At 59.1% G+C, this 13,704-nt stretch overlaps 1 protein-coding gene across 1 annotated transcript in view; it reads right to left on the bottom strand.

The window, feature by feature from the left end:
• The window catches only part of GFRA2 (GDNF family receptor alpha 2), a 96,096-nt gene extending 86,281 nt beyond the window's left edge, over positions 1-9,815 (bottom strand). The window contains exons 1-2 of the mRNA XM_079926728.1: positions 9,726-9,815; positions 4,298-4,612 (exon numbers count right to left, since the gene is read on the bottom strand). Of these exons, the coding sequence (XP_079782854.1) occupies positions 4,298-4,612; positions 9,726-9,765 (355 nt within the window). The 5' untranslated portion in view covers positions 9,766-9,815. The remainder of the gene's footprint in view (positions 1-4,297; positions 4,613-9,725) is intronic.
• Between the last annotated feature and the right edge of the window lie 3,889 nt (positions 9,816-13,704).

The raw sequence follows: 13,704 nt of genomic DNA, 5'->3' as shown, positions 1-13,704 counted from the left end.
TCCTCTTAATTTCTCTAGGGGATAGGCACTATTATTCTCCCTATTTTACTGATAAGGAACTGGGGCACAGAGACACTGAGGTACTTGCTCGAGGTCACACAGCTAGTAAGTGGCAGAGCCTGGTTTCAAACCCAGGAAGTTGGCTCCAGAGTCCAAGTTCTTAACCATTATGAATACTGTCTCCAAAAATAAAAAGTGTTATTGAAACCAAATTGTTCTTAAACAAGTACTACTGTTGCTTAACTTTTCACAGAGCAACCTTCTGTGGGCTGGACTGCTCCCCCAGAGCAGGGTCTGTCTGTCCCTATCGCATCTGGCATAGCACCGTGCCTGGGTATGGTTAGTACGATTGACTAGGAGGCGACAGGGGATGGATCTCTGGGGGAAAAGAGCCTCTTCCATGACCGCGTGGGAGGGGACCGTCCTATTTAATTCAACTTCCATCTCCTGCTCCTGCAGCGGAATTCACCAGCAGGAAACCCGAGACCTGCCTGGCAGCCAGACTGAAGCCAAATGCAGGATGCCAGATTCCGGGGCCACGACCTGGGAGAGGACACGTAGGAGAGGCCTCGGCGCTTCACGTTGGCAGGACCAGGATGACCCTGAACTTCAGCATCGCCTTTGGAGAAGGCAAGAAGCCTGGTCCCCTGGGCAGCCAACAGTGACAGCCCCACCGTGTAAATACTGGTGGTTACGGGGGTGGTGATGGCAGAGGGGAAGACGGGCCCAAGGCCACAGCTCTCCCCCAGGGCAGTGGAAAGGGGTCCGGATAAGGAGTCGGGGGCCTGGTCCCACCAGCTGCTTGCTGTGTGCCCTGGGAAGCCCCCGGCTCGCCTCCCTGCATCTCAGCTTCCCCGCCAGAATGATCCCGAGGCCCTTTGCGGTTGGGACTGTCTAGGAGCCTGGCAGAGGCCACGATCCTGCCACCACCGGCTCTGCCCACACGCTGAGAGCCTCAGTCTGCACCGCGAGCTCAGCCTCAGGTAGAGGCAGAAGGTGGAGCCGAGTCTCCGGGGAATCGCAGCAGGAGAAGGCAGAATCTAAGTGCAAACCCACATGGGTCTCTCCTCTCCGCGATCCCCCCACCCCGGCCCAAGCCAAGTTACTAAGAGTCTTAAGGAATAGGGAGGGTGTGCCTGTAGCCTCCCCAGGAGACCACTCACCCTACACCGGGAAATGCCCCCTCTCAGGAAGATCCTGTCCCTCAGAGGAACACCACCTGCTGTTAAAAAGCCTCTGGGTTCCTCCGGTCAGCCCTGGATGGAAACCACCTCTAGCCCCAAGACCCAGGGGGAGGGGACTGTGCAATCTGCAAGGGGTGGGGGCCAGGGCTCTGAGGAAGGAGAAAAGCAGGGGTCTGCCTTTCTAGAGTGGGACCAGGGGAAGGGTCCCCCAGCCAGTACACACCAGCACAGGGACCACGGCTTCCCCAGTGCTTTCACCCTCTGAAGCACACAGTAGATGCTTAACAGATATTTGTTGAGTAAATGAACCCACAAGCCATCTCAAGCCTTGGAACGGGGAGAGCTTACAGTCAGGCCCTCCTGGGTTGAAAGGGCCTTGAAGACACAGCAGGAGGCAGCATAAAATGCACATTATGCTTCTTGTTATCTTCAAACTGCCTCATCGTCCCGGCTCCGAGCAAGGTCCCCGGAGCCCTGATGCGGTGCCCACGGAGCCAGTCCGATGGCAAGGTTCTCAGGCGGCCCGCCCAACTCTCTAGCCGGCAGCTCTTCCATCCCTTTCCTGTCCATCCTGCACCCACAGGAAGCCCACCCACCTTCTGCCCAATCCCCCTCGGGCTGAAACCGAAGGCTGTCGGAAAGGAAGCAAAAACCTAAACAACCCAGCAGGCTGAATCGGGGCCTTTAATGTTCTGGGCACAGAGTCAGCTGGTGTGGTGGGCGAGGACACGGCTCCTTGTCTCACGGAGAACAGAGTGCCCGTCTCTGTGGCCGGCTCCCTCTCTTTGCTAACTTCTAGTTCTAGGACTCCAGCATTGCTAGCAACGGAAGAAGTGACCACCCAATTCATGAGGAATTACTTTGTTACTAATGGTGGTAACACTATTAATAATTCCATGCCCGCTTATTCCTATTTTCAGGGCACATTGGAACCCTCGGGGCCACTGCTCAGGAAACTCTCGATATCCAGGCCCCACCCCTGGGCCCAGTTTCCTCCTCCCCCTCCAACAGCTGGAGGCGCTGCTGCCCCTCAGATCCTAGGCTGACGCCTCCCCGCCCCCAAGGGCACAGATCCACAGAGCACCCCTCTCTCTTCTTCCCCTCAGCCTCTCCATCACCACTATCCTACCTTAGAATTTAAACTGCTCGACTCTCTCGCATCTTTAAAAAAAAAAGTCATCCTTTGTTCTTCTCCCATCTTCACACCAAAATTCAAGAAGTTGGCCATAGTCATCACTCCCCTCTCCCCGGCTCCCAGGCACCCCCTAAGCAGGCTTTTGCTCCCAGCAGCCACCTAAGGCGCTCACCCCAAGGGCATCAGGGACCCTTTCCGAAAACCCCTCTCCTGCTGGGCCTAAAGTCTTAGAGGCTGGTGACCCTCCTTCCTCTGAGAGTGAGTCCCTCCCGAGGTATCCTACTGTCCCTCTTACCTCACCCCCAGAGCCTCCTCAGTCATCCTTGCAGCCCATCTTTAAATGGCAGTGGTCCTGGGGGCTCTGTCCCTGACCTCCTCCCAATGTGACTGCACCCACTCCCTCGGCCCCAGTTACCACCTGCAGTCTGCTGGCGACTTCTAAATCCCTATGTCCAGTCGCTCTTCCTCACGTGACCCCCAGCCCTGCGTGCCCAGCTGTCTGTAGGGCGGGGCCAATGAGAGGCACACACCCCAGAACAAATTCACATCTCCCAGCCCTCCCCCCACTCAATACCTTCACTGTGACCAGCCCCATCACGCACCCAGCTGCCCAAGACCGAAAACTGGGAGCCCCCCGACTCCTCTGACCCTTCCCCAAGACCTGTTGCTTCTACCTCCTGGACAGCTCTTAGATCCTTCTTTCCTGCCACTGTCCTCATTCAGCCGCCAGCATTCCTGGCCTGTATCCCAGCAGTGGCCTCCGAACAGTCTCTCCCATCTACTCTCTTCATTGGAACCACATGAACTTTGTCCTGAAGCACATATCCATCGTGTAAAACCTTCCAGGGGTGCTGCCCACCAGATCCGTACCCCTCCCATCTCTCCTCCCCCATCCCCACTTCCACCCGCCTCTACCACACTGAGTTATCTGAAGGTCTGTAAGCGAGTTCCGCTAACCTGAGTTACCCGCAGGCCTTTGCCCAAGCTCTCCCTCCACCTCCCATACTCTCCCCATACACCTTCACCAGGTAACTGCAGCTCGTTCTTGAATCTCAGCTTGGGGGCTGCCTCTTCCAGGAAGGCACTTTAGATTTTGTAAGAAGGGGTTTGATGCCCCTGCTCAGTGATGCCTCAGCACCCAGTGCTTTCCACTCACATCACCAAATAACAGATAACTGTCACCAAATAACTTCTCTGCATCCCCCCTGACCATGAGCTCCACGAAGGCAGAGGCTGCCTCAGCTGTTCTCAACTGTTGCCACAATGCCTAGCAGCTGGTAAACTCTCAATAAACAGTTGCTGCATTAATAAGTGAATGCCTGACCCCGGTGGCCAGCAAATCCTCCACACCCCAGTCTGGAGGGGGAGGAAATGGGGAAGGTGGCTGTCCGGGGAAAGGCTTACAGGTTCTGCCTTGGGCCTTGGAGGCGGGCCTGCCTAGGGCTGTGGGACCTGCCGCCTTCACGCCGCTCAGAGCTCTGTTGAAGGTGCCTAGGCCAGGCCCGGGGTCAGGAAGCCACCTGAAGGGCAGGCCTCCTGGGAGCAGGAAGGCAGGAGGGGGGCAGCAGGGAGCGGCAAGGGCTGGGTTGCTCTCGTGCAGACCTCACAGCTCCCCTTCACGCCGCCTACCCCTTCTCACTCCTCTGTCCCCACTTGTCCATCCACCTGGGTACCCTTGCCTCACCTTCTCTCGTCACCACTGCACACAGCCGTCCAACCAGCCCCGGTTCACTTCCCCTCCCACCACCCCACCGTCTCTCCTCCCCACCTCCTCCTTCGTCTGTCTCTCCAACAACAGCTGCCCTCCTAGGCTGGGCAGCTACCTGCTCTGGGTTCTAGGTTCCCAGGAAGGTGGAGAGAGAGAGAGCGCTGTGGCCACTCTGCCCCGTTACCAGGCCCTCCCGCTGAACCTGGGCCCCAGGAGGCCCTCCCATCACCCCACCCCCAGCGCGCCTCCCATCGCGGCGGGCGGACTTACCCTCGGTCAGCCCCAGGTGGATGCTCCAGTAGATCTGCAAGCACTGCAGCTCCTTCTTCATGCCCCGCTTGCAGCGGCAGTCGTACAGCGGGCTCTCCTGCAGCACCTCCAGGGCCGCCTGGCACTCCTTGTTGGCCAGCATGGTGTTGCGGTCCCGGCCGGCCAGGCACTGGCGCAGCGTGCGGTAGCGGGAGCTGCAGTTGGATTCGGCCGCGCACAGCTCATTGGCCCGGACACAGTCCACTGGGGGGCGCCAGCCGTGAAGCTCGGGGCCCTGCGGGGAGGAAGGGCTGGCCAAAGAGCGGAGGGTCTCGTCTGGGTGGTGGGGAGGGAAGACAAGCACGAATGAGGGCCGCAGTCTCCGACCCCAGAGGCAGGCCTGGGGGCTTGGGCCCTTCTGGGAAAGTCACACCCATTCTACTCGGCACAGCAAGGCCGACTCAAGGCTGCCTTCCCCAACAGACAGCAGGTCGGAGGAAGGGCTGCTAAAGGGTCCCAAGAGTCCACCAGCTCTCCTCAGACCCAAAGGAGAAAAGCTGCCCTCTGCCCTGGTCCTACCAGACTCTCTTCTGGTTCCACTCCGTAGCCCTGGGCCCAGGAGCACAGGAAAGCCAGAGGCCCCAGCAAGACCACAGACAGTCTAAGATGCCAGGAAGCCAGAGAAGGATGCCACAGCCTCAGCAGAGAGCTGGCGGCTGCAGGGCCTCCTGGGGTGGGCCGAGGGGGCATCTCACTTTCAGAGCACCCAGACCTCCTCCCAGCAACCTCAGGTCCAGCCAGAGGTCCATCCACCACAGCCTCTTAGAGGCCGGAGTCAGCCCCTGCATTCTACCCTGGGGAAACTGAGGCCCAAAGAAGGGAGATGACAACTCAAGGTCACACGCAGGCCGAAAATGCCCCTCTAACCCCCCAGTCTACCCATTCTGAGTCCCCAGACTTCCCGAGGAGACAGGGAGAGACAAGCATGACCCCATGGTCTGAGCCCAGAAGGAGGCGCTCCTCCAGGGGGGCTCAGCCCTCCACACCCTCCTGTCCCACAGAGCAGCCAGAGACAGAAACGTACCCTACGGACAAGTTCCACCCCAGGCCCCGCCAGAGAAAATGCTGCAGACCCAGCAACTCCATCGCACCACACCTCCCACCCCCACACGCCTCCCTCTCTCCCTCTCTCCATCGGGCTGTCTCTCTCCCTTTCTCTCCCCTATTTCTTTTTCTCTTTCTTTCCTCTCCTCCCCACCCTCCCCGAAACCCTCTCCCCTCTGTCTCCCCTTTTTTTTCTTCTTTCCAGAATGGCCTCGCACACAGCCCCTCGCCTCCCCAACGATGAACAAGCAGGAATCAGCCCACCCTCCTCACCCACGGCCTCAAGTGTCCAAACCCACGGTCCTCGGAAGGGAAGAGGTCAAGTCAGGAGATTCGGAGGGGAAGGGCAGGGAAAGAAAGGGCCGCTTGGTCCTTTCAAAAGCAAGCTCCCAGAACGGCTTCCTCTGGACACAGACCTCCTCCCGGTCTCCGGGTCCTCTCCAAGCCCCTCACTCAGATCCTGCCCCACAGAAAACCATACCATGGCCCAAAGCCAACACTGGCTATTCCGAGACCCAAGGAGTGATCTGGGGGGGTTTTCTCCACTCCATCCTGCCCCAAAACATAAAAAGATCCTAGGGAGAAGTCCCCCACCCCCACCCCCTGTCCCCAATCCCACAGAATCCCCTCCATCTCTACCCAGAACCGCCACTTCTCACTCCTTTCCCCAAGGAGGCCCGGCTCGAGGGGCAGCTACCACAGGGAGACAGCGACACCTAGAGGCAGAGTGCTGCACCGCGAGCCTGTCACTCCCGACTGAGTGCCGAGGGGAAAGGAATCAAGGAATGGGCTCCTGGAGGGCCAGGCCTACCCCACTAGGAGAGCAAGGGGTGGGCCTGGGTTGGAGAAGCCCTCAGGGTCCAGAGCAAAAGACTTCCCTTCTCCTCCTGACCACACCTCTGCCTCAGGACAGGAGGAGCTGAAGGCTGTGGCCAGGCTGGGACAAGACCATTGAAGAAACCAGCATGGAATGTGGTCATGGACAGTGGGGCATCTGCCCAGGTGTGGGTGGAGACGTGTCCTCCGCCCGAGCCCAGGAAGCAGCTTTACTGCCCGGCTTCAGCAAAGTCCTGGGTCTCTGAGCAGGACTCGGCTGTATCTGGGCCACCCAGGAGCAGCTGTGTTGACCCAGCCTCACTGGTACCTGCTGCCCCACCTAGCCAGCCAGGTAGCCAGCCTGCTGGAGCCTCAAGACCGGCCCAGCCCTGGGCCTTCCACTGACTCCACTCACCCCAGCATCCCAGCAGGCATCTCCCCTCCCCCGTTGGCGTCACCTGAGGCTGCACTGTCAGAGGTAAAATGAGAAAGGGGCATCCTACCCAGGCTTAAAGGTCAGGACCTTAGCCTAGGGAACTGGGGCAATAAGGAGCCTTCCTCCCTACCCTACAGGTGAGGTCTAGAGCCCCAAGGGACGATCCTTATAGAATTCTGGGCTTCCCTCATCCTGCCAGCTCCCAGGCAGGGAAACGCTCTGTAGGAGGGCCGGTGCATCTTCCAACCAAACTCCCTGACTCTTCTAGTCGGAGTCATGACCCCCAGAACCAACCCAGCCAGAGAAAGAAGTCATGGCAACTCGGTGCCTTTGGCCAAGAATTCTAGGAGAGTAAAGGTTGGAAGGTATCCTGGTGATGTTTCCAAATTCTAGATCAGGAGAAAACTCAGATCCCTCAAGGAAAGCAAAGACATGTAGAAGAGCTTCTAAAGACACAGAAGGACTGCGAGGCCACACAGAACTACAGCCACCCTCGTGCATCAAATGCCCCACAAGAGCTAGAATGCCAGGGAGAGGTGGGCCCTCGGACCAGCCCTGATCCCCACCCCCAGCTCATTTTCTCCCTGAGCTTGTCAACACTGGAGGTCAGGCAGGCTGGGCCAGAAAGGCCTCTCCAGCCGCAGACCTCACTAGAGCCTTGGGAGGGGCGCACCGAAGGCCCCTGCTCCCAGGAACATGCTTCACTCTACCCCCCCCACTGAAAATGCCCCCCACCTCTCAAGCTCCAGAAAAGTCTCTCCCCCAAGTGGAATTTCCAACGAACTCCCAACTATGGGTTCCTTCCCAGGAAAGGGCCCTGGTGCTGAAATGTCCTTAGCACCAACCTATCCCTTGTTCTCGACTGGCCTAACCCAGAGCCTTTCAATGCCCTGTGGTCACTCAGTTAACCTCACACCCCAGCTTCGGAAAGGGGCTTCTCATGGGAAGGGAACTGAAAGGCTGTGACCAAAGAGGATGCCGACAGCACCCTGCTCTTTTCCTGCTCTCAACTCCCCACACGCTAGGGTCACAGACACCTGGGAGGACATCTCTGAACGGGCCCCCTACACATACACAGGAGAACAGTCTCTCCTCAGGCTCCTCAGCTGGGACAAGCCTGCCTGCAGCCTGGGGGGCTGGGCCTAGAGGTGACTGCCGGGCCGGCACTGCTCTCCTCCACCGGGGGACGGAGACCTGGAAGACCTGCCGGCCCAGGGTGTGCGCAGCTCAGGAGCAAGCAATCTGGCTGCTTTTCCTGAAATACAATTTTCTTTTCTTCTTGGCCCTGCTCATTCTTGGCCCCAAAAAGCTGCGTTTTTTAACCAGCAGTAGGAGAAAAGGTCAGGTTTCGTAACAGCCCCTTCAGAGAGAGAGGATTGCCGGGAAAGGCCGCAGGAGCACAGTAGGCCAGGAGCACCGACCCAGCCTCCTCCCTCAGCCCCTCCCACCCCGAGAAAGCTGCCCGGAGAAAAGCCACCTCTGGCTCGGGAGGCTGGACCGTGAAGGCCACACCCTAGAGCTCAGCCTGGCCCCCTGGGGAACTCATGCCTGTGGGAGGGGGAAGAGGAGGGAACTGGCAAAGGGCCCAGGCCCCAACCAACATCGATGGGACTGGAAGCCCCCGTCCTAGTCAGGATACTTCTTAGACACCCCCCAGCAAGTGTTTCCGGGATCGGCACCTACCTCCCCAGGCCTTCCCCTCTCCCCTCCTCCAGGAGGGAAAGGGTGCCCTCGTGACCCATCTGGGCAACCTGGCTCACCGCTGGCTACACAGCAGCCCAGGGTGGCAGGAGCAGTACCCACAATGAAGCAGAAGTGTGCTCCTTCAGAGCGCGCGTGCGCGCGCGCGCGCGCGCGCGCACACACACAGACACACACACACACACACAGACACACACACACACACATATACCGTTAGCCTGCTCCCTCTCTGGAGCACCTACTGGGGCAGCAGCCTTGCCTGGGACTCCTGGTTAGCACACAGCCTTGCAAACACCCACTTTTCTTCACCTCCACCCCCAAGAATGCTCCCTCTATACCCGTTTCCCAAGCAGCTGAGATTTTGTGTAGCATAAAAAGGGGATGCGGGGTTGGTAATTCGGGGTGCAAAAGACACTGCCGGGGTTCAGGGGCACCAGGCAGCCCCTGCTCGCTGCCCTTGGGGGAGTGGGCTTACAGAATGAGCAGTGGTCTTTGTTCAGTCCAGGATTCTCCCCTCACCCCTCTCCTTTTTCACCCAAGGAAGCAAACTTTGGCCTCCCTCCCATCTCTTCCCACCAGCTATGGGGTCCCCTGCCCCAGAGGTGGCCAAGGGAACACACTGAACAGCGGCTAGAAACACTCCACTCCCGCCCACCCACCTGGCTCGGGTCTGGGCGGGAGGGAGGGCAAACGGTGGGGAGAAACTTGAAAAGTGTTCCAGGGAGTGGAGCCGCTAGGAAGGGGTTCGGAGAGTGGGAAGCGGGGTGCATTTTCCAGAGGTTGATTGGCAGGTGGGGGATGGCTGCCAGGGCTGCCCCCACAGATGTCCAACCGGGAGCTCCTGGAGAAACCCATGTCCTCTACCACGATCGACTCAGGGAACCGCCGGGAAAGGTGGGACTGGCATGATTTTCCTTTCCACGACACTGAGCCTCTCCCCTCCCTTCTCTCTTCCAGATCAAGAGTTGGATTTTATTTTTTTTCCTTAAGTTGCCGCAATTTGAACCCATTATTTTGAGGGAAATGAGCGCTATCACTGCGTGTGAGTGAGCGAGTGTGTGTCTGCGTGCGTGTGCGCGGGGATCGTCTGGGTGTTATAAGTCTCCTTGCCAATCCCCCGCGTAACCAGCCAGCCGCGGCTCCCGTCCCTCCGCCCGCATCCTCGCCGCCAGCTCCCGTCCCTCCGCCCGCATCCTCGCCGCCGGCCCTGCTCGGTTCCCCTACGCCCGGGCCCGGCTCGCCCCGCCGCGCGCTCTCCCCGCCGGTCCGTCCCCCGCCAGCGCCCCGCTCGCCCCCCGCGTTCCCGGCTGCTCTCCAGCGCTCTAACGCACTGCCCGCGTAGCCCCCGAGGCTCCGGCGGACACGCTGCCCTCGCCACCCGCAGATACTCACCTAAAAAGAAGAACAGGCAGAAGGCGTTTGCCAAGATCATGTTAAATAAATCCCACAGTTTTGTTTTGTTTTGTTTTTAGTCTTTCTCCCTTGGATTAAAAAATAACAATAATAATAATAATAATAGCCAAGCAGTGATAATCGGCCCCAAATCCAATGCGGAGATCCCAGCTAGTCCACCCGATGAAGATCCTGAGTCCTGCGATTCTCGCCTCTGGCTGGAGGCGGTAGTGGAACGGAGGGCGGTGGGCGGCCTCTCGACGCCCCCCTTGCCCACTAAAATCAAATATACACGTATTCGGATGTATGTCTGCTTTCCAAGCCGACAGCCGGTCCTCAAGTCTGCCCTCCCCTCAGCTCATCCGGGAAGGCGCGAGTCCCCACGGGTCCGATTCCCCTGCGCTTCCCGGGAGGGGACTGGGGAGGTGGGGGAGAAGCGATCTGAGAGCGTAGGGCTGGAAGGAAGCGGCGAGGGTGGGGGTCAGAATAAAGCGCAAATAAGAAAGAAATCCACCGACGGGTGTTAGCGCCTAGGAACAAACCAGCGGGAGCTTCGAGGACCAGAGACCGGAGTCGCTTCTTTCTCACAAGACGACGGAAAGATTTAAAAAAATCTTCTCCCGCTAACCCTTTGCTCGTGTCACTTTTTTCTAATATAATTCCAGTGACCGTGTGTCTCTGCGTGCGTGTGTCTTTCTCTCTCCTCTCCCTCCCTCTCCTCTCCCCAGCTCTCGCTCTTTGCTCCCGCTCTCTCCGGCTCTCCCTCGCTCTCCTCTCCCTCCCCCTTCTCCCTCTCCCTGCTCCTCCCTCCGCCCGCCCCCTTCCCCCTTCTCGGCTCCTTCGCCGGGGCTGTCGCACCCAAGCCCCTCTCCTCCGCCCGGGGCTCGGCGCTCGGGCTCCCAGGCGCTGGCGGCGCGAGGCGCGGGCGCGCAGCGGAGCAGCGACACTCTGCAGCGGCGGCGGCGGCGACAAGGCGGTGGCGGTGGCGCCGGGGAACGTGGGCCGAGAGGAGAGCTCCGCCGCTGTCTCCCTCTGGTCTGCCGCCCGCCCTTCCCCGGATTGACCTGCAGCCTTGCCGGAAACTGACCGGCTCCCCCGGCAAAGGCTCGCGCTCCAGCCCAAACCCACCAAAGCCTCCGCACCCTCCTCCTCCCCCGCCGCGCGCCAATTCCCCCACTGCCCCCGCCCCCGCGCCCCGGCCACCGGCTCACTGAGGCCTGGGGAGGCTCAGCGGAGGCCCAAGGGCGTGGAGTGCCGGGCGCCCGAGCCATCCCGGGGCCGTGGGGGAAGGGCGCTAGAAAAAACACCCTGCTTGGTGGCTAGGGTCTGGGCAGGGGGCTGCACTATCCGCGGGCGGATGCGTCCTTCGGCCAGCGAGCCGAGGCAGAGCGTCTTCCCGAAGGTGCTAGGGAGAAGAAGGATCCCCTCCGGAGCCAGCCCCCAGCGTCCCCGCGCAGCCCGCCTGCCCCGGTCGAGCCCCGCGTACGCATACACGTGTGCTCTCCGCGCGGAGCTCGAGAACTTTCCCCGCACGCCCGCGGCGCGCTCGCCGCCTATACGCCCCAGCGTCGCAGCCCTTCGAGACTGCCCTTCCCCACTTGTCTCCCTCCTCCGGTGCGGGAAGAAGTCTGCCGAGCCGTGACGGCCTGACCTCCTCATCAGAGGCCGGCGAACCTGCCCGAACTGCGCTGGAGGGATCGGGGAAGGGGACTCGCACCCCACCCCGGCGGGAGCGCCCCGAGACCGACCCGGGACAGGTCTCCGCGCCAGGCTCGGCGGCCGGCGCTAGGCTGCGAGCTGGGCTCCGGGGGGCTCTCCCGAGGCAGCAGGCAGCTACCCGCTTCCTAGGCTCTGGGTAGGGTCCCCTCCCCCTTCCGGGAAGGGGGCGATTGATCCATCTGTCAATGGGCCGGGCTCACCAGCGTGCGTTAGTCACGGCATTTACAGTAAACGCTCAGAAGCACCAAAAAGGAAGCGTCTGGCTGGGATAGGGCTGAAGGAGAGGTGAGACTGCTGACACGTTCCGACAAGCGGGGGCGAGACGGTGGGCTGTGGACACGCGCGGGCACACCCACGCACCCCGGGTACCCCAGTTTCACTTTGCCATCTGACACGTCCTCAGCTGCGTTAGAGCTGCCCAGCATCCCTCGGCTCCCGGGCACACATTCAGCTCTGCGCGCGCACCCGAAGTGCCGGGGCGTGGTACACACAGTGCCTCGTAAAGTTTACGCGATACCCAAAACCGGATCTGGACTGGATCGAAGGTGTAGGTGTTAGTGCATTTTAAGATGCGTTTTTAAATGAACAAAACTCTGGAAAAGAGTAAATGCTAGAAATGGACCTGGGCGCGAAGGGAGGGGTCACTTACAAAACCTGCAGCCTAGCCTTCGCTAGTGGAAAAGCTAGAGGGAGCAACTTCCATCTTCCGGATTCAGGCGGGAACGCGGCTTCTCCAGCCTTGGAAGCGCAGAGTTGAGGGTCTCCTCCGAACGCCTCACATCTGCCCCATCCTGGGGCATCAGCCCTCGCTCCATCCTGTCACCCTGCCATTGAGTGGTGCCCGCTTGGAGGCGTGGCCCTAGACAGTGAGTGGAGAACCTGGGGCAGGAAGGCTTGGGGATTGGAGCTGGGGAAAGTCCCCTCGGGGCTGCCCTCCCTGCCATTCCAACGGGCCTCTTCAGTTCTAGGAAAGGACTTCACATTTTCACTCCAAAAGCTGGGAGACTTAAGGAACCGGCTTCAGAAAAGTTTAGGTTAAGGGTTGAAAACCTGATAGGAATTATACTCTTGGATCAGAGGCTGGGGGCTGGGAGACTGGTATGAATAAATTTTCCCCCTCTCCTCTCCTACTTCCTGGGCCTTCTGGCTGCCCACATGCCCATTTCCGTATCCCACCTCGGATTTTCCCTCTCCTAAGGCCCTACTCCAGGCTCCAAAATTGGTGCTAGGCACATCTCTCTACCTCCCCCACCTCAAAAACAATTTCTATAACTTTCTTTTAATCCTGGCTGGGCATAAGAAGGAAAATTTTCTGAAGCATGTATGGGAGCTTTGCTGAGAAAGCAGTGATGAACACCCAGGGGTGGTGCCCACTGATTTCCCATGGTGGCAGTGGGGGAATCTAGTAGCAGGAGGTGAGTGGCTGAGATCCTTCAGGGACTCCAGATCACAGAGTCGTCACAAGGACAATGGACAACACCAGCCAGGCCAACATTCACCTTGTTGTGTCCATAAGGCCCTCTGACCTTGGGCCCTTTCTTCCCTCCTGTCTATACAAGCATCTCCCACTACACCTCAGTCTCTGCTGACCCACCTTCCACCTGAACTGCCCTTAGACATGGCAGAGTCCAAGTGTCACCCCATGATTTCCCAAGAATCTCCCATATGCACGCACCCCTGCCCCATGCCAGGATCTGCAGAGGAAACACAGATGGACATGTGCTAGCCATAGGCAATTTAATCTCTCTGAACCTCAGTTCTCTCATCTATAAAATGGGGATTTTTTTAAAAAAAAACCCAACCTTGTCCAGATGAGATACTGTACACAGAGCAGCTAGTCAAATGCCTGACTCTTAGAAAGTTGCTCGTAAAATGTCACCCCTTTCCTCCAGGATCCAGAAGAATTCGGAACCTATGACAAGGCATAAACACCAAAGTGGCAAATGAAAACCAGAGATAAAAGGCTATGGGGCTTCAAGGGAAATAGAGACAGCTTTGTAGAGGGTCAAGAGAGAGACTCTCAGGAGGTGTAAACAGCTGCCTTTAGGTTCACGGATACACGTTCACACACCCTTTCTCAGACTTTAAGGGCCCATCCCAGCTGAGCTCATGGGTAGATGAGCCCACCCAAGATGGCCCGTCCGCCATCACAGATCCGGGAGTTATAATGTGCAGGGAGAGGGAGAAAGGGCACTCGGGCCGTTAGTTTCTTCCCCTTCCCTCTTCTCTCTAGGTCTAGTCGTCTGGTGGAGTGGATTCT

This window comes from Stenella coeruleoalba (genome assembly GCF_951394435.1).
Source record: "Stenella coeruleoalba genome assembly, chromosome: 7".
In the NCBI taxonomy this organism is placed as follows: Eukaryota; Metazoa; Chordata; class Mammalia; order Artiodactyla; family Delphinidae; genus Stenella; species Stenella coeruleoalba.
The sequence above is the reverse complement of the archived record's forward strand: the minus strand, read 5'-3'. Positions and strand labels throughout refer to the sequence as shown.